This window comes from Ctenopharyngodon idella, chromosome 11 (genome assembly GCF_019924925.1).
Source record: "Ctenopharyngodon idella isolate HZGC_01 chromosome 11, HZGC01, whole genome shotgun sequence".
Classification (NCBI taxonomy): domain Eukaryota; kingdom Metazoa; phylum Chordata; class Actinopteri; order Cypriniformes; family Xenocyprididae; genus Ctenopharyngodon; species Ctenopharyngodon idella.
Genome location: NC_067230.1, coordinates 12,733,374 through 12,754,444, shown reverse-complemented (window position 1 = coordinate 12,754,444; position 21,071 = coordinate 12,733,374). Strand labels below are relative to the sequence as shown.

At 36.5% G+C, this 21,071-nt stretch overlaps 1 protein-coding gene across 1 annotated transcript in view; it reads left to right on the top strand.

Moving 5' to 3' along the window:
* The first annotated feature begins 748 nt into the window (after window positions 1–748).
* The window catches only part of timeless (timeless circadian clock), a 29,240-nt gene continuing 8,917 nt past the window's right edge, over window positions 749–21,071 (top strand). The window contains exons 1-23 of the mRNA XM_051912629.1: window positions 749–954; window positions 3,642–3,698; window positions 4,598–4,731; window positions 4,885–5,038; window positions 5,163–5,277; window positions 6,204–6,266; window positions 6,350–6,451; window positions 7,329–7,484; window positions 8,151–8,284; window positions 10,185–10,272; window positions 10,408–10,584; window positions 10,680–10,897; window positions 12,246–12,349; window positions 12,497–12,666; window positions 13,956–14,075; window positions 15,635–15,786; window positions 17,363–17,460; window positions 18,574–18,694; window positions 19,650–19,851; window positions 20,148–20,287; window positions 20,407–20,492; window positions 20,570–20,690; window positions 20,838–20,920. Of these exons, the coding sequence (XP_051768589.1) occupies window positions 4,635–4,731; window positions 4,885–5,038; window positions 5,163–5,277; window positions 6,204–6,266; window positions 6,350–6,451; window positions 7,329–7,484; window positions 8,151–8,284; window positions 10,185–10,272; window positions 10,408–10,584; window positions 10,680–10,897; window positions 12,246–12,349; window positions 12,497–12,666; window positions 13,956–14,075; window positions 15,635–15,786; window positions 17,363–17,460; window positions 18,574–18,694; window positions 19,650–19,851; window positions 20,148–20,287; window positions 20,407–20,492; window positions 20,570–20,690; window positions 20,838–20,920 (2,701 nt within the window). The 5' untranslated portion in view covers window positions 749–954; window positions 3,642–3,698; window positions 4,598–4,634. The remainder of the gene's footprint in view (window positions 955–3,641; window positions 3,699–4,597; window positions 4,732–4,884; window positions 5,039–5,162; window positions 5,278–6,203; window positions 6,267–6,349; window positions 6,452–7,328; window positions 7,485–8,150; window positions 8,285–10,184; window positions 10,273–10,407; window positions 10,585–10,679; window positions 10,898–12,245; window positions 12,350–12,496; window positions 12,667–13,955; window positions 14,076–15,634; window positions 15,787–17,362; window positions 17,461–18,573; window positions 18,695–19,649; window positions 19,852–20,147; window positions 20,288–20,406; window positions 20,493–20,569; window positions 20,691–20,837; window positions 20,921–21,071) is intronic.

The window sequence follows — 21,071 nt, the reverse complement described above, 5'->3', positions numbered from 1 at the left end:
CTACACACATTTGCAGTCTTCACGTCCACTTAAACGCTTGAGCCAAATACAGGAAATACGTCATGTAAGTAGACAAGTGGTCAAGTGCAAACACAAGTGGGGGTATTTGGACAGGGCATTTGGCTTGTATCGCTTTAGACCAATGACGTCATTGATGACGTTCGAAGGTTCCGACTGACTGGTTCAGGAAGCGGTTCGAATCTTGGCGCGACATTTTGACAGATATATATAAACACATGGGATCCCCTCAAAGAATAATAATATCGCCCCTACTGCCTATTATGACCAAAGAATTGATTTACACACATTTGATAGCCCCATTCATTTCAAGCCAATAAGTTTATTACGTTATACAATAATTATATGCCACCAGAAAATACACATTATATTCATAGATTAGTCTGTGGAAATTGATTTTTTCTTCATCGTTATTTCTAATCCATAAGCACAATGAGTTGATTGATTGTTTAATGATCTGCAACAAAATAGAGAGAGCTTTGGTGAAGTTTACTGCTGTTTTAAAGACTACCTATTTCTGTCTCAAATCTCTCTTAAATTGGGGTATAGAGGGGAGAAATCTGCTGCTCTAAGGAGAACTGTGGAGAATCTTGAGCTGGATAGCTCTGAGTCTGACCTAGCTTTTATCTCATTAATTTTATTATTATTATTATTATTAATATTTAAAAAGTGACATCGAGTTTGTCTATGCTTTAGCCGTGGCTCCTTTAAGTATGGAGAGTCTGGCGTCATTTCCGCTCTGATGAGCGCGCCTTGGACCATGCGCGCGCTAGCTGTTTTGTTGCGTGGAGTCAAAAGAGAATTTTCGGGTGATTTCAGTTGATTTCAGATGAATTATGACTATTATTACATTATTTTCTGCGAGCGGATAGGTTAACAGTATTTAGTGTGACAGATGTATACATTGACGATCGTAGAGAGGTCTGATATGGTCTGGTATGTATGATTGTCTTATGTTCATTATATTTTGACGTAATAGAGTAATATGAAATGTTGCAGCGTCTTTTTATATATTAATTTTATATATTACTATTACATATTGTGCTTATATTGCACACATATAGGAACACATATAAACTTAACAAGCTTTTGATAGTATTTGTACAAGGTTGATACGTGTTGAACTTCTATAATCTCAATGTACTGTACAAGTATGTGTTTAGTGCTTTTTCGCGCTCTTTGTATACATGGTTTACAAGGACACAGTTGTGTATGTTATAATCACGTAGAATTACGATGTAAACATGGTTTATGAGTGAATATCTGGTGTCACAGCAAATCAGACGACTTAATAAACATACTAAACAATGGTTTATTGAAATTCTAAAGTGTCAGAAGTTTTCTATGAGGGTTACATAAAGGAGTTCAGAGATAGACATTAAAATACTAGTATTACCTCAGTGTTAAATTATCTGTAAGGCCTATAAATCCACGTAAAACAAGTGTGTGCACCTGTGTACAGGTTTGGCTATACTCGTGAGGGCCATAATGTCATCACTATTAAAAACGTGTGCACAAATATAGTTATACCTAGCTCATAAATGGGCCATGTAATATTATCATTACATCTAGTGATGTACACATTTTTGTGGGCTTGAAGATAAGTATCATTAGCCTCTTATGATAACAATGAAATGCCTTTGTTAATAGAGCTTCTAAGACCTGGATTTATACAATGGTCCCAAGAAGTATTTAGACATTTAAAGAGGACCTTTTTTTGTCCATTTTCTTTTGAGCATGAAAAAAGGTCTGCAAAGTTTTACTTGGGTAAAATGTCCATGAACATCCATTGAAAAACATCCATTGAAAAACATCCAACAGTGCTTTTTGTCCACAACAGTGTTAAATCCATGAAATATTGATATATTGTCCATTGTTTGCATCACATTTCTTCTGAACAGTCTGCTCTCCATTATCATTCTTCAAGAAATTATGCAAGAACAGTGTTTATGTTGTAAAACTGTGTACAATCGTTGGACTCACAAACAAATGAGCCTGTGTCCAAAGTATAATTTTTCAAAATAGTGCAGCAGTTTTTGTTATAATATCCAAGCAGTGCTGTTGGAGTTTGTGGTGTCTTGTGAGGCATATTCTCCAGCCATTGTCATTGTAGTAAATGATCTGGCAGACAAAACTTTTAGCCAATGCCAAGACGATCCAGCAACGTGTGTTCTGTTTATCTTCTGCATGTGTGCACATGTACACAGACGTACATCTGTCTCAACCATTAACCACACAGCAAGCCATATTATTTGATAATTGTATGAAATAATTCTGAAAAAAAAGCACAAACATGGTAGAGATGCCAAGTTTAGTATCTGGAATTAGCTGAGGCGACGGCTCACAGACAGCAGCGGCAATCCACCTGTCACTCAAGTGGCCACGCCCTTAATTATGCAGAACTTTAAGGCTTAATATAATTTAAACGGATGAGTTATAAAAAAAATTCACCCCCCTCACAGTTATCATGAAGGGCAAAATTAGCTATATAGACCAAAACCACAATTTGTACCAAGCTGTAAACAGTTTTTTTTTCTGCTGTAAAGTTAAAAAATTCTGCTCTCTTTTGGAGCCTGTCCCTAGCGGCCAGTCGATGAATTGCAGTTTAAGTCACTTCCGTATTGGCTTCAACAGAAACTAATATAGTTGAAACTCGCGGTTATGGTAAGCGGCAGAACATTTCCCAAACTCTTGGTTGACCAATCAACATACTGCTCCAGCCGACCAATCAGAGCACATTGCACTTTTCAGGAGGAGGGTCTTCATAGAGACAGGAACTAAACAGTGTTGAGTTTCCCAAAAGCATATGTCTAAGTTGATCGTAGCTCCATTGGTGGCACTGGCAATGGTTCTACGATCAACTTCACACTTAAGTCACACTTAAATGGGCCGTTACACTGGTTAAAATAGCTGATTTCTCTGGATTCAAACATTGTTAGAAACATTTCGAATAAAGTAAGTACAAATCAGGCCAGTTAGAGACTATTACCTAGAAGTCTTACTTTTTATTATACAAATGTGTCATTTAAATGTATACAAACAATTTATATAACCTATCTGAGATCATGTAGAAATCCATAAACACACTCGTTCTTGGGTTCACAAAGATTGTTGCCTTCAAGCGGCGAACACTTAATGTTTCGAAACGATTATGACGCAACGAAACCTCGTTTACAGAAATCACATGATTTTGGAACTCGGATGCATGTTCCGATCCTCTGGTTTGAAACAAATTAATTGTAAAGGTTTTGAAGCTTCATGAAGCAGTGTTTCGAAAGCGATCATCGCTAGTGTTTGGCAGCTGCGTCTACTAATAGTGAAGCTGCAAGTTTACCTGCTTTAAAAACAGCAATGTTAGAAAAATAGAAAATAATTGCACACCTTAGAATATTCGTCAACCAGTCAGAATTGAACCAATGCAGCCACATGATGTAGACATTAATAATCACTGTATGTTTAAGTTCCATTTGTTGGTCACTCAGTTCTTCATGAATGAAATATACTTGTTTAGGTTAAGCCAACTGATAATCATTGATTTGCTTCACGTTGCAGTGCTTAAACATCTCCACTGTCCATTATGCCTTTGACTGATTCTTTAATTTGATATGACTTGTGTTTTGCAGGTTTTAAGCAGCTGAAGAACTGGTGTCAGTAGACCCAGCTCTGCTGTTGAAAATCAGGTAAGACCTGCACAAAATTATCATGAGCCATTCAGAAGGTCGATTAAGTTGTTCATATGACCATCATGCAGAAAGTTAATTTTGTTATGCTTTCTGTTTTCTTGACTTTTGTATTTGGCAGATATGTCTTGCATGTGCAGACACTACTGTCAGATGTAGAGAACATATTCACATTTGACTTCACCTCCTCGTCTAGTTACTAGACTGTAACTTAAGCCGGGTGCTTACTGTACGATTTTTAATAGTCCTTTATGATTGTTTGTCAGACTCTACAAATATTATCCCCACTGTAAGCCATGTCACACTGTGGGATCTCAGTTGTTTTTCTCCATATAGTGGACTTCAACAGGGTTCAACGGGTTGAAGGTCCAAATTAAAGTATCAGCGCAGCTTCAAAGGGCTCTACACGATCCCAGACGAGGAATAAGGGTCTTATCCAGCAAAACGATTCTTAAAAAAAAAAAAAAATTAAAATTTATATACTTTTTAACCACAAATGGTCGTCTTGCACTAAAGCATTTTATAAGCTTTTTGAATCAAAACAAGTTTTACATTAATATTTTTTTAATTGTTTAATAAATTCTGAAAATGTCCAGTTAAACAATTTAGTTTTTTTTTTTTTTTTCTTTTTTTTTTTTTAGGCTGATTAATCAAAATATAATCAAAACAAAAGTGGTTATTTGTGAACTAGAAAAAGTAGAGTTTGGCTGGGCCTAATAGGGTCCTTTCTCTTATATAAAAAACGAAAACTTGACTAGTACAATAACTGATTTTCTTTCTAGAATTATGTGTTGCAGCTGTCAAATCAGAAATCAGTTCAGTTCATTTCCACTGTGCTGTATCTTTCCTGTCATGACAAATACTGTTTTTGTTTTTTTAAATCGTTCTGGTCTTTGCAGATTTGGACCCAGTTATTCTCTCGGATAGGATTGCTGTATGGACTTGTACATGATGAACTGTGAGTTATTGGCCACGTGCAGTGCGCTGGGTTTTCTGGAGGGAGACGTTTACCACAAAGAACCAGACTGCCTTGGTAATGCTTTGACCTTTAATCCAAACTACTTTACAGCAGGAATTTCAGGAAAATGTTTAATGCATTTTGTCTTCTGCGTTAAATGTATTTTGAGTGTGATAAATAAAAATGATCTTGTGACATTCATGGTTGTGAATTATTTGTTCGTTATAGAGAGCGTGAAAGATTTGATTCGTTACCTGAGACATGAGGATGACACAAGAGACATCAGACAGCAGCTGGGAGCTGGACAGATCCTGCAGAATGACCTTTTACCCATCATCACCCAGCACACACAGGACAAACCGCTCTTTGATGCCTGTATTAGGTGTTTAGCTTATTATTTTTTTTATTTCTTGATGAAATCAATAAAATGGCTGCAATGACATCAGATTATCTGATGACAAAAATCGTGTAAAATAAGAGACATGACTGATTCAAATCATTCTCAGGCTAATGGTGAACCTGACCCAGCCAGCGCTGCTCTGCTTTGGAAAAGTTCCTGATGATCCGGCCTTCCGACATCACTTCCTGCAAGTGACGTCATACCTTCAGGCCTATAAAGAGGTATAACACAACAAAGCCTGAAGGCTTGACACTTTTTAAATATTTGTGGTTCAGATTTTTACGTGCATTTTCTTTGGCTCCACCACATAAAATGATTATTGTTTTCTTGATTTTTGACATGTAAACTGCTTCCAATGCACTTTTCTTTAAGCCTCATAATTAGCTGCCACATTACTGTCTTATTGCTGTACTCGTTACCAGTTTATTTAATTAAAGCAGCAATAATCACAACATGCAGTAAGGTAAGAGAAACCTAAAGCAGGTAACCTTCACAATTCTCAATACCAATTTTAGAATCATAGCAAAAATTAAGTTCCACCCAAAGTAAAACGCTCTCAAGCTGATCTCTGAAGACAAATAAACATTCAGTAATACTGGAATAAAAACAAACAACAAACAATAGATTAAATAAATACAGTAGAACAAATACAGCTGGAAGTACCGGTGTCACCACCACCTGGTGGCTTTAGGAAAACATTGAACTGTGGGCACATGCATTCACATGGATAAATATAAGTGAATTAATTCAAAATCTATTGTGTGTCGCCCTTCTTGCTGCCAGCTGGTGGCGCTATGACTGTAAATCTCAATAGCCACATTCATGTGATCAGTACCCATGAATTACTGTGTCCCAAATCGTATGTTGAAATGAGTATCCCAAAGATACCTGGATAGTTTACTATTTTCCGGTGGAAATTTGAAGTGCAGATCCATGCACACTCTAACAGCTTGTCTTTCGCACCTTATCGCACTTGAAAATTCAAACTTGCAAGGTCATTGACATACTCTCGTAACAAAGAAGCAATGTGGCATTTTCGTCAGTGGTCCCGAGCACCTTTCACCTTGGCCCTGGGCCATCATGCAGTCCTAATTGTCGAACCCTGAATATTGATAAACGTTATTAAAATAATCTTCTGTGTTTAAAGGCATTTGCAGATGAGAGGATCTTTACTGTGCTGAGTGAAACGCTCTACAACCTTTTGCAACTGGTGAGGTTCAAATCTATATTCACATGTGAGTTGGTGTAATTGATTGGAAATATTATTCATGATTCCTCATGTTTTTCTCTGAGGACTGGGAGCAAAGAGCCGAAGAAGATAATTTACTGATTGAGAGGATTTTGCTGCTGGTCAGAAATGTGTTGCACGTCCCTGCAGACCCATATGAGGAAAAGGTGAGACTTTGTAGAATTAAAGGGTTCGTTCACCTCAAAATGAAAATTCTATCATTAATTACTCACCCTCATATTATTCCAAACCCATAAGACCTTCGTCAACACAAATGAAGATCTTTTTGATGACAGAATGCTGTCAGATTTCCTTCCGTAGACTGCCATTGCAACAAACTTTGACGCTTTCAAAAACTTCATAAAGAGATCGGAAGAGGTTTGTTCTTGTGCGTCATTCAGGTTCAGTTGAGCTGTTTATGTTCGCTGATCAATGTTTACATGCAAGTAAAAGCCTAAATTAAATCTGTTCATCATAAGCGATCGATTCTCTTCAGAAAATTTGGACTAAACCTCTCGATTCATATGGATTAGTTTTCCGATCTCTTCATGAAGTTTTTGAAGCGTCAATGTGGTTGTTACAAAGGCAGTCAAAAATATCTTAACTTGTCTTCCGAAGAAGAACGAAAGTCTTAGGCGTGTGAAGCGATGTGAAGATGAGTAATTAATGACAGAATTTTCATTTTTGGGGTGAACTAACCCTTTAAACATGCTCACAGAAATGTACTATCATATGCCACACATATTCTTTGTTCAGTTTGAGTGGCAAAATGCCCTGCAACAAAAAAAGAGAAGCTTTAAGGTCTCCCTAATGTTTAAAGCTCTATGGTTTAATGCAAAAAATAATAATAAATAATAATAATAATAAGACAGCCATGAATTTTAGCCCTCTGAGCCCCCATTTTTCTGTCAACATATTTTTTGCAGCTGAAGATAAACTCAGAGATGCTATTAAAACAGCATTCAGTTAGAAACAACACACAGTTTGCCTTTGGGAATGTTGTGTTTTTTTTGTATTAGATGTTTTGCGTGTGTTTATGTGCAGAATGTGGATGATGATGCCAGTATTCACGATAAACTGCTGTGGGCCGTTCACATGAGTGGACTGGATGATCTGCTGAAGTTTCTGGCATGTGCTCAGAGTGAACAGCAATGGAGTTTCCACATCCTGGAAATCATCTCCCTCATGTTCAGAGATCAGGTGACATGATGTTTAAATAAGGCTGATTATTTTGCGTATAAAGGATCTTTAAAGTAATAGTTCACCCAACAATTAAAATTCTATCAGCGAATGCCCTCATGCTAGATTTCTTCTGCAGAACACAATCTTGGCTGTGTTGGTCCATGCAATGCAAGTGAAAGGGAAAGCTTCAGTGGTTTCTGAAGCGATCTAATTGTAACTCCTTTTTCTGTATGTTTTCCCATTTCAGTCTTTAGGCACAATTTAAAATGACAGTTTCTAGTGTTTGACGCATATGCAGAGCTCTAGATGGTGCTAGGAAGTGTAATCGAGCTTGAAATTATGATCAAGGAGACTGTTGATGCCAAGTTTTTTTTTTTTTTTTTTAAAGGATTTTAATTTATGGTTTGTTTTAGTTTTATTTTAGTAAAGGTTTGGTAACTATTCACTTGCATTTTATGGACCTACAGAGCTGAAATATTTTGCTTGTGGAAGTCCGTCAGTCATCTGTCTTGGCATGAGAGAGAATTTGCATTTTTGGGTGAACTATTCCTTTGCGATTACAAGTTCAATAAAACACATAGGAGTATTACACTAAAATGTACAAAAATTCACAAGAAACATGAATTTTTTCATCTCACGTATTTGATAATCGTCTGTATGTTGTTTCTGACATGACTCTTTCAGACTCCTGAGCTTTTGGTGAGTGCAGGACAGACGCGTTCAGCCCAGGAGAAACAAAAAGACATGCAGGAGCTGGAGTTATTGAGACAGAAAGAACTAGCTGAAAAACGCAGCCGCACGCTACTGAGAGGGACCAGGTGAGAGAATGTAATCATATTAGATATGGGTCAGGGTGGTTCACAAATTTATCATTTGTTAGTGGCATGTTTTTTTTTTTTTTTTTTTTTTTTTTTTTTTTTAAGCTTTATATTTTTAGCAGTAGTGCCTTAAAGCAGTGGTTCCCAAAACAGTTGACAGAGGGGGTACGCAAACAAAATGCTGAGTTTTTCCATTCATTCATATTGTTTGCTCTAATTTTGCAACAAAATAATAGTTCCAATGAAAGCCATAGCAGAACACAGCAATGTTTTGTGAATGAATCGTGAGTCAATGATTCAATGAACCATTCCTAAATACAGCCACTTGCTTCATTACTGAATAAATGAATGACTCGGTGACCCACTCATTAAGACAGCGACTTACTGCCACCTACTGATGGTTTTAGTTTAAAGGGGTCATGAACTGCACTGTTTTATTGTTTTATAATGTTTCCTGGGGTGCGCTTATAATGTTAGTATGCTTTTACATCAAAAATTGTCATTATTTAGAAATAAAAGGCATTTTTCCTACCCTGATTTTAGCCCCTTTTATTTGAACGCTCTGTTTTAAGGGGCGTGTTTGCTGTGAGACTTCAGTGTATTATCTGGCATCTTTCCATTTGAAATAGCTAAGTATTACACTCTCAAACTTTTAGAACGTTTTTACTATTACAGCTCTCAAGTTTAACTAATCGTGAAAAATGTTGCATTACATTTAGATCTATGGCATTATATTTAGATCGTGGCATGGAAGGTTGCAGTGATGAACTTTGTAGCCGATCACAGACATGTTGTTGAGCACATGAAAGCAGTGATCTCGTTATTGCAACTCAATTTCTGCACTAAAGAATGCTTTCATCATAACTAACAGTGCAAACACAATATAACTAAGAGATTTGTTGAATAAGACAGGAGTTTTGGCACGAGTCCAGAACTCGCTTTTCTATATATAATTTAATCACCGATTATTTTTAATAACAGATTATTTTCATCCTACTAAGAGAAACAATGTGAAGTTGACCGTTTAGTCACTGGTTTGATTTACTGACAAACAGACAAAGAACATCTGACTGTACATGAATCATTACATATCAGATCATGCATTAGAAATAACACAGTTACTTACATGTTGTTGCATTACTGTCGAGTCCATATCGTAAAAGTCAGTTTGAAAGCCTGCGCCGAAATGCGATTGATTTACAAAAGAACCCACAGTGAAATCAAGAATACAAATAAATAAAGCTCAACTGAGACATTCACTCTCCTCTCCTTCTCATCTCACTAACACACCAGTGGGCGGGGCTAACGTTGCAATGATGTAGGCGTTGATTTCTTCTGCGGAGTTTCACCTATAGATAGGGGCGAGTCGTTCGCTGGGCCTGGTGTTAATAAAAGCTTTTATTGGTCTAACAAGGAAGTTTTCAGTTCTGAAACTTACAGGATATTCTTATAGTACGATAACCTCTCATATATCAAAAGTTCAAGGAAAAGTTTATTTCTCAATTCATGACCCCTTTAACATTTAAAAGTATCACTTCATTTTTACCATCATTGCGTATTTCTCTATTTAACTTTTTTTTTTTATTTTATTTAAAACATTATTTTATAAAGGTAAAAATGGACTGGAAAAACAATTTAAGGGGGCAAATATTGCCCTTTAATGGAAAAGGTGTGACTGCAGTGGAAAAGAGGGGGTATGCAGAAGTATGTTAAATGTCTCAGGGGGTACGACACTCTAAAAAGTTTGGGAACCACTGCTTTAAAGGAATATTTCAACCTCATGTCATAATACAGCTAGTCAGGTTTGACAGTATATATTTTTGCACTAGATCATATCTCATATCTTCACATAAACCTACTGTGCTAATACAGCAATCATTTCTTCTCTTCTCTTATTAAGACATTCTCGTTTCCGTGGTTCATATGTCATTCAAGGACTGAAGTCTGTTGGAGAGAAAGATGTGATTTTTCACCAAGGACTTCACAATGTATGTTTCACTTTAAAACAATTACATAAATTAAAATTTCATTTTTTTTTTTTTTTTTTTTTTTTTTAGTTTTTAGAAATGCCTCTTTTATTAACACTTGTTTTTTTTGTTTTTGTTTTTGTCTTAAATCTTAAGTATAAGAACTATTCTCATGACGCGGGTAAGCCCGTGAGACGTGTACCCAAACGCAAACAGATGGCTCAAGACTCAGAGAGCCGACGACGCTCGGCGTTAAATGTACGTCTCTTCCTGCGCGAGTTCTGCATCGACTTCTTGGAGAACTGTTATAATCGGCTCATGTATCTTGTGAAGGTGAAAAGACAACATCCGCATCACTGAAACTCAAACTCTCTTTCTATATGAGTTTTCCCTATCATGTGTATCATGTATCTTGTTTTTTTGAGCAGGAGGGATTGATCCGGGAACGGGCCCAGCAGCATGATGAGACGTACTATCTGTGGGCCTTAACCTTCTTCATGGCCTTTAACCGCGGTCAGAACTTCAGACCAGATGTGGTGTCTGAGACCATGTCCATCCGCACCTTTCATTTCATTGAGAAGAACATCACCAACTACTATGAGATGATACTCACTGACCGGAATGATGCCACATCCTGGTCTCGCAGGTTGGTCTTGTAATTTTACTCTTAGTTATGGGTAGAGCTGCACCGGTCAACTGGCCGTAAATCGGAACCGGTCTGTTTGTGGAAGAAAAATATAAATATTGAATTGGAGGTGGGGGTTTATTTGAATGTATCTCTGAAGGACAGTGACTGTCTTCAGAAAAGATACCACCGTATAATGCCTGTTTATAAACGCAGTGCTGCTTTGTGTACAGCGGTAACCCAGAAAGCGAAATCGCTGCTGTTCTGTAAGCGCCACCAACTGTCAGAGAGTGAATTTGCATTTTCATTCCATCCTTCTGCTGTTCTTGTTTGTGCAGGTGTCTTATGTAGCATGATTTCACAAATCTAAAGTCAAACCATTCTGTTTTTGCTTTAAATCTTGAAATTATGCAAACTAATTTAAACCAAAAACAACTGCTCATGTTACATATGTGTAGCATCTTTGTTTGGATCTTGATTAAAATGCAATGGTTGCCTCTATGGCTACAGATATTTTTTGTTTAAGGCCAGTTTGGCCTGTTATAGAGCAAATAAACAAATACATTTGCTTAAAGATAAAAAAATAAAAATGGCAACCAGTATCGGAATCAACCAATTTGCTTGTAAAAATGGAATCAGCAATGAAATATCATGGTCAATGACATCCTGGGCTCCACAATGTGGACTGACTGATGGCCTGGTGTCAGCATGAATGAGGCTCGGGACAGTTGACCAAAATATCACCATCATCCTGATTGGGCCAGTGGTGAATGGTCACAAAAGTTTAACATTTGCATTATCTTAATTTGTGTTCCGAAGATGAACGAAGGTCTTATGGGTGTAGAACGACATGAGGGTGAGTAATAAATGACATTATTTTCAGTTTTGGGTGAACTAACCCTTTAAGCAATGCCATTTAAACATTCAAGTGCAAGAAGACACAAAAGAGAACTCAATTCAGTACTCGTGCCCAGAAAGCTGCATCTCAGATAGTGTGCGAATACTGAATTGAGTTCTCTTTCATGCCGTCTTGTTTGAATGGACACATTCACAAAGTATCATGTCAAAATGACTGTCTTAGTGAGTATCCTAGTAAACATTTTTGTCTTAAAGGGTTAGTTCATCCAAAAATCTAATTTCTGTCATTAATTACTTACCCTCATTTCATTCCGTAAGACCTTCGTTCATCTTCAGAACATAAGATATTGTTCATAAAATCAAACTAACCCTAACCCTATTCACTAACCCTTTAAGTGAATGTAAACAGTTGCCTTGTGTTGCCTTGTGTTGAACCATAAGAACAAACATTTTCATATTTGACCATCTAATATTTCTTGGCTATGAATCAGATATCTTCTCTTTTTACCAGGATGCATTTGGCTCTGAAGGCATATCAGGAGCTGCTGCTGACAGTAAATGAAATGGATCGCTCAAAGGATGAAAACATCCGACACAGTTCCAACGTCATCAAGAGTATGTTTTTTTTTTTTTTTTTTTTTTTTTTTCTCTTCTTTTCTAAATATAATTTTTAAAAGAAAATCTCACTCTGCTTATTTTAAAATGGATTTGATAATTGTCAAGGTTTTAAATGTCTCACTTGTTTTCTTCTGGTGTGTGCAGGTAATATCTTTTATCTGATGGAGTTCAGGGAGATTTTTCTGACTCTCTTGCGTAAATTTGATGAGCGAATGCAGCCACGCTCATTTCTCAGAGATCTGGTGGAGTCCACACATCTGTTTCTGAGGATGCTGGAGAGATTCTGCAAGGGTCGAAACAGTCTGGTAGTGCAGGTGAGACCTGAGATGGCATTAATTGAGGTCACTGGATGAGCTGAACCATTTTAAGTTAAATGATATGTGGTGTGACATTTACATTTATTTACATATATGCATTTGCTAGATGATTTTATTACTTGTTTCAATTGCCTAGTTCGATTGCTCCCCCTGCCCCCGCTGGATTGTGTTCACATTATATTATTTGCCCTATAATACAACCCTAAAATAAGTTGTTTCCCTAAAACAACTGTAAAATTGATGAGAACAACATTACAGCTTAATACACACTTTTTAACAGGAAAACGGTTCTGTAAAATCTGCTGTATTGTTGGTCTGTGAATATTTCCACTGTGTGAATTGGTCCATAGCTGAATTTACAAAAATGATCCTGTTCGAATGTTTAAACAGGTTTCATAATACTTTGTCTTTACCTGGATGATCCACGACTGTTTTTGTTTTGTGATAGTCCCTTGTTTGTCCTGATCAGTTAAACCAGTGATTCCCAAACCTTTTAGTGTCAGACTCGTACCCCCTGAGGCATTCAACATCCTTCTGCGTACCCCATCTTCCACTTAGACTGCAGTCACACCTTTTCCATAAAGGGACAATATTTTTCCCATTGAATTGATTTTCCTTTTTTTTATTATTATTATTATTATTATTTTAACCTTTTATAAATACCTTTATAAAAATGTTCATGGCTGTATTTATGATTGATCATTGAATCATTGACTCTCACAATTCGTTCAAAGCCGCAGATTCGTTCACGAAACACCGCTGTGTTGCAGTTCTGGGTCGCTTTCGTTGGAACTAATATTTCATTGCAAAATAGAGCAAACAATGCTGACAATACTGTGTTTAAAATGTACATCACTTAATATTTCCCTTTTGTTTGTTGAACTGTTGTATAGAATCAATGTCACATTTGTAACTCTGGATATTTGGATATAAATGTATATAACATTTTGAATTTGCATTATTGCTTGTATAATATTTTGAAGATTAAAAACGAACTCACAGGGTATGCTTTTGTGTGGAAGAGAGTTTGAGTCTTAAATCAATCTCTATCTGGCATCGGGCCAAAAAAAAAATTTCGCCACTAGATGGTGGGCCAGAACATAGTCAAAGGATAATTTAACCCCTTTCCAACAGTGATGTTAAGATCCATCTTTTCAGACTAAGGATAATTGAGAGACTCGTACACTATTAAGGTTCAAAAATTCATTGATGCTACAGAAGGAAACATGCCTTAAGATTTGAGGCTAGCAAGGGTTGTACAGATAAATTTCTTCTTTGACTTTTAGAAAAAAAGAGTGAAACGAAGGAAACGTAGCAAGAAGAGCCTTCAGACAGAGGCCACAGCTGAAGACCTGGAACAGACATGGCAGATAGTGTCTGAAGAACTCAGATCGTCTGCCTTTCAGGTGAGTTATAGAAAATCAGTAACAGAACGAAAAACGACACAATTACTGAAATAAATGAACTTTTCCATGACATTATAATTTATTGAGATGCACCTGTAATTCATGGGAAGATGACAAAATTGAGATTTATTATCGACGAATAGTAATACACCATTGCATCATAGGCCCCGCCCACTGGCGTTCAGTCACTGACGCTGTCCACACTGGATACAGTATACAGATGTGTGTTCAGTTTCTGACATGCTCCATGCACTTGAGTCTGTCGACAACAGAACAAATGGAAGAAAAGAACATTCGACAACAGAACAAATGGAGTGAAAGAACGTTCGCCTTGACGCGTCCAGTTTAAATGGATTGTTTGCATCTCTGTACAGACTTCAGAAGGATCCCAGTGTCAGGATTCTCAGTTACAACATGTAGAATGCAGGACGTTTCTGAACGGTTAGTTGATGAATTTATGTAGCTGATGTGGAGTTAACTTAAAAGTCATTGATTAGTAGGGGTGGGAATCTTTAGTCACCTCACGATCCGATCCGATTTCCGATTCTGGGAGTGACGATTCGATTCCAAAACGATTCTTGATCTACTATTATTTATATTTATATATATGTGTGTGTGTGTGTGTGTGTGTAATATATATATATATATATATATATATATATATATATATATATATATATATATATATATATATATATATATATCCTTACATAAGTAATTATAAGTAGGCCTACTTTTTAAAATAATTACAAATTTAAAAAATGTCATTAAAACAATTGTATATTAAGAATTTTAAACTAATATAACTTCAAAACATACAAGCAAGTAGTAAATAATAAAGAGGAGCAACGAAACATTACAAGCAATAAGATTATCTGAATGTTTTCTTTCTCATGCTGTCGTTTGATTGTTACATCATAGACATCGGGAGATCTAATAAGTTGTATTCACGCACGGATGAATTATAAGTAATGAGGTTTGTCCTGTCCATTTAATCCCTTAAGACATAACTTGCTGTTTAAATTAATTTTGCGTCATAAAACCATTTTGAGACGCTAGCCGCATGTGCGAGCACTCTTAAAATAATTAAATCCATGTCGTGACCCCTTTTAATGCATTGTATTTTCAGGGATTGCATTTTTGAGGGCTGTAATTCATGGTTGTGTAATTAAGCTGCGAATTTTTCATTTGGAAACATTTCATACACATTCATTATTTTAAAAAAAAATCAATAATCCATATTCAACTGCCAAAGTTTCTTTCCAAAATAATCAGTCTGTTTAAAAAATACCACCATTTCGGCAGTTAGTTTTGGTCCATTTTAGTTAGCTTTACCAGTTCACATCCACAAATTCAGTCATTCAGAATAAATACAATATTCAACATTGCACATCAGGGGATCTGCAGGAATAGCAGTAGATTACCAATGCATTATCTTTATCTGCTGTTAGTCGGCCTCCCCAGCAAGTGATGGACAATGATCTGATTTTTGAAATAGTCTCAACATGTTGTGCATATGAACACACCAAATGTGTGATGTTTCTCATGTTGACTTGCAGTTGTCAGAGAGTCTGACAGAGGGTGCTGTGCCCTTCGATGCCGCATCTGAGACTCCAGTGAATGAGCAGAGGACTGAAGCATTGGTCAGGATTCAAGACTGCATTATGTCTCGCTCAGGACCTGAAGCTTTGAGTTTACTCCGTGCTGCACGGTAAGACATCAGCCACACTAAAACACCTATAGAATTATCTTGTTTCACACCATTTTTTTTTTTTTAAATAGCTTTTAAATACCTTTTTTTTTTTTTTTTTTTTTTTTTTTTTTTTTTAAATAACTTTGTCAGAGCTTCATCACAGCATGCCTTTCTCCCACACTGGTCCTTGAAAGATGCCATTTGTCACTGATGCCTTAAATGGTTCATAGTAGATCTGCTCACCCTCACCACTGCAGTGGTTCAACCTTAATGTTATGAAGCAACGAGAATACTTTTTGTGCGCAAAAACTAAACAAAAATAACGACTTTATTTAACAACTTCCTCTCTTCCCTGTCAGTCTGTCTACGTCAGAACGGCGACTCATTATTGGCCGGCTCCTGCATTAGCATCACACGCATGCGTTGTGTTGATCACATGAACAGCATCGACCATTACTGAAATGTTGAATAAAGTTATTTTTGTTTCGTTTTTGCGCACAGTGTTCTCGTCGCTTCATAAAATTAAGGTTGAACCACTGCAGTCACGCTGACTATTTTAACGATATCTTTACTACTTCTCTGGACCTTGAATGTAGTAGTTTTGTTGCTTTCTAAGGGAGATTAAAAAAAAAAAAAAACTCTTAGATTTCATCAAAAATATCTTAATTTGTGTTCTGAAGATGAACGAAGGTCTTAGGATTTTGGAACAACATGAGGGTGAGTAATTAATGACAGAAATTTAGTTTTTTGGGTGAACTAAACCTTTTAAAAACAGATGCAAATGATAAACTTTCATGACTGTGCGGCACTGCAGTGCCACATGAGGAGAACGGCGATAGAGACAATGGCTGCATCGGAAATCACGTACTCTCGAGTAGGTACTTGTTTTGAATAAGTAATTATTTCGCTACTGGAATGTAATCTGGTCATACTGCGTCACTGCCATTCACAAATCCTCTCCCATGGCCTCGTGGGATAGTAAAGTGTCCATCATATGACACTTCAGAATCTCGCTGGAAGAAGTAGGTCATTCGGGTACTTTTTGCCTACTCTTTTGAGTAATGTGAATTTGGACATACTACTTTTCTTACATACTGTTTTTAGGGAAGTATGCGATTTCGGATGCAGTCATTAATCCAAAATTACCAAAATACCGTTGTTAAATTTCTACTGGTTTATCATGTCCAGCGGTATATAGCCTACCCCCTTTTTTTTGTAAATGAGGCTGATTGTAGCTGCAGGTGTTTCATTTCAATCAGCTGGAAGATTCCAATCAGTTTTTATACGACAGAGAACAGAATGAAACTGTTAAAACGATTAATTAAATACATTAACGGTGTTAAATAAAAGTGTTATTTAATCACATACATTAAAGCTAATTCTTCATATTTTGTTTGAATTTTGCTTGCTGTGATGGCAGCAAACAAAATCCATTCACTAGTCTTGGCAAATATTCACTGTGATTTTTGAATAATTACATTATTTCTGTGGTTTTGTTATCTGATAGAAAAGGTTATGAATGAGTTATGACTTTTTCCTAATTATAGAAAGAAAGGTTGTACTCATTCTCTCGCATTTGTGTGTGTCGAATCAGGGCAGTGTGGCCTGAAGGAGACACGTTTGGATCTGTTGAGGTGGAACCTGAGGAGGAACTAGAACTTCTGAAGCAGATACTTTTCACTAAGCTCCCTAGTAAGATCACAGTACTACACTATTACTGTACCTGATAACATCACCAACAACATTACATTATACAGCTTTCCCCAATACCATTACAGACAAGACTACAATATACTGATATTCCCGGCACATTCATAAACAATACTACACTATACTACTAAACTTTATAACATTGTTTTAGTTCTAGAAGTCGAGCATGGTCCTAGCTGTGATTCTCAGGAGATACATAAACTGATAACAAATTTATGATTCTGTTCAAGGCTGCATTTTCGTCACCTTTTATTCCTTTGAGCTTTTTTGATTTCTCCTCTTTCTCCTCTGTAATTTTACGCCATCAAGTAATGTTTGATTGATTGGTTTTTCTAAAAGACTTTTTTTAAATAAATAAACTTTAAACGTGGCGGAGGGGAGAACGATTGCTGCTCTGACTGCTATTCTGTATTAGTTTTTTCCACAACAGCAATATTGTCTTGTCGTTACAGAAGTACATATTTACATATGAATAATCATTTGAAGTGTATTGTATGTTTTATACACAGCGAAAATAGCCTGTATTGGACTGAAATTCCAGAATCATCAGATGAACGTGGTGAATATTTATGTATTTGTCAATGAATGTGACGCTAAATATCATTTTGACTTTAATAAGAATTACACAATAAATAGGCAAGAATAAACCTGGTGTCCTCCATGATTCCTGTTCTTTCTGACAACAAAGCACTTGAATGCCACAAGCTCATAATCACAACTTCAGAGGTGGGAAGCAGAAAAATTCCGAAAGCATGTGAAGGCAGCATTATTGTCAAAAGTTAATTGACAGGGCGCTTTATGCAATCTGTCTGCCTCCCAAAAAGTTTGTTTTCAGCAGCTTATTATTATTTGCATTAATATTTAACTTATTTCATTTTTTTTTTTTTTCAAATATAGTGCTTTCCAGTATCAATATTATTTGCTTCAGTATCAAAATTCAAATCAATAATCAAGAAATTTCACTGGTATTGGAACTGACTCCTGAAATATTGGTTTTCTGTTTTTCAACCTAATTCCATTACAAACAATACTCTACTGTTATTGCCAATACTGGAGCAGCATAGTGATAGATGACTTTGTCTTTGTGTTGTGTAGGGTCAGTTCCTTTAGATTCTGCTCTGGAGGAAGAGGATGGAGTTGAGTTGGAGGAAGAGGAAGAGCTGGAGTCTATTGCTGTGTCCGAGACGGAGTTCAACTTCTTAGATTTCATCAAGAGGTGCGTGGAGAATTATTTACATTTACAGCAGATGTAAAGAGTTAATTTTCCCAGCTAAAAACTAAACTTTCAGTCTTGTATTTTCTTTATTGATAATACCAGTATGCTAATATGGATGGTTTTAATGCAGTCAGTGGTTCTCAAATCTGTTCCTTGAGCCCCCCAAGAGTCCACGTCTCCTTTATCTGACACACCCATTTCAGGTCTTGGTGTCTTTACTAATAAGCTGATGACCTGGATCAGGTGTGTTTGATTAGGAACACATACAAAATGAGCTCTGTTGGTGGCTCCAGGAAGAGATTTGAGAACTACTGTTTTAATGACTAATTTCAGCTTCTGTGTTACATCAGACACAACTTATTTATATTAATCTATTCCTCTTGCCATAAAATAAAAATAAAGATTCCTCTGCATAGGAGCTTTGAGTGGTAGCATGGATTAGTATGTCTTGTCGTATTGTTGGGCGATATGAGCAAAAATCTAAGATTCTGGTGGTTTCATGGTATATCACAGTATTTTTTTTCATGCCTGGACCTTTATATAAGTTTATAGTGCTTTTTTTTTACTGCCAGGAATGCATAGAATATAAAAAACATTGCCATTTTAAATACAAATTTACTTTCAAAAATGGTGGTAATCAAATCAATTAATAAAACTTAACAATTTAGTTAATCTTTTAAAGTGGAATCAAATGAAAATGTAATAATTCCTTTTATTTCTTGCAAAGATTACAGTTTAAATTAAAACATGAAAACTTGAGATATACCTTAAAAATAATGTTTTAATACATTGTATTATTATTACTTTAAGAAGTACAGTAACCTAGTTCATGTTAGTTAATACATTAACTACTGTTGACAAATGAGGCCTTTTTGTAAAGTGTTACCAGTTGAATGAATGTTTCTCTTGTTTTATGTTCCAGTAATATTCCATAATTAAAATTTTTGATTGACAGGTTTGCCAGTCCACAAGTTGTGCGTCCATATGTTATCCTTCTGCGCTCATACTCCCAGAACTCTTCTCACACCAACCATTGCATCGCACGAATGCTGCACAGACTGGCTGTGGATCTGAAGATGGAGGCGTTACTCTATCAGCTGTCCGTCTTTTCCCTGTTTAATAAGATCCTGGGAGACCCAGCAGCATCCGCCTATCAGGTAACACACACACACACTAATGCTTTCCACTAATACTTTACATTAATACAGTGTAGTTCTTTCTGTATCAGATGTGGGGGGCAGTTTGGAGGACGTAGCTGTTTAACTCTGTCAGAAAGATGGGGGAATGTATCCAAGCATGAAAACCTGTTCTAGTAGAGCCCCAAAACAACATCAAGACTTTGGAAAAAAGACATAATGGGTCCCTGTTGTCATTGAATTCAGGTTTTAATGTGCATGTAACAGATTAGTTGATTCTCTTTTTTTTTTTTTTTTTTTTTTTTTTGTCCTTACAGGAGCTTGTTACATTTACAAAATATGTTCTGAACCGGTTCTTTGTATTTGCTGCTAAAAACAACAAAGCGTTTGTGGAGCTGCTGTTCTGGAAGAATGTGGGTGCTGTGAGAGAAATGACAGAGGGATACAATAAAGAGGGGTAATTGCGCATGTGTTTAGACCTTATTGATATTGAAGTGGATTAAAGCTCATATATTTGAACGTCATTACAGTGCTCAAGAGTTGGTGAAATATTTTATTCACGTCCATATATATTAGGGAAGGCACAAAGAAAAAAGGCAAGTGGACTCCCGAAGAAGAGGAGCAGCTTCAGCGATTGTATGAAGAGTACAGGGACTCTGGAGGTGGAGTTGCACTTGTTCACAGTTTCTATTGTTTAGTTTTAGGGTACGTTGAACACGTTGTGGTTTTTGTTCTTCAGTGCCTGATGTTGTTGAGACGCTGTTACCGTTGCTGAGCAGCAGCCGCACTAGACGTGAGGTCGTGTCCCACATGGTATCCATGGGTTTGGTGGACAGTGTGAAGGATTTAAAGAAAGAGAGGTACGATTTTATTTTAATATCTGTAATTTTGAAAGTAAAGACTAGTAGAAGAGTAGAGACATTTTGCTCCGTTTACAATCCTAGTGAGCTACTTTCTGTCTACTATCTAAAACTGATTTTTTTTTTTTCTCTCTCTCATTTGATCAGGAAAGGTACTCGCATTGTGCTCTGGACTGAAGAGCAGGAACAAGAACTCCAGATGCTCTTTGAGGAGTTTAGAGACTCTGATGGTTAGTGCAAAGTCTTTTTTTATATAAAGATCATTATTTCATAATCAAGTAAAAACACTAGGGATGCTCCGATCGATTGGCCACAGATTGGTATTGGCCGATAATCACATTCTATGACTCTATCAGGGGTCACTAAAACTTTAACCCTAAA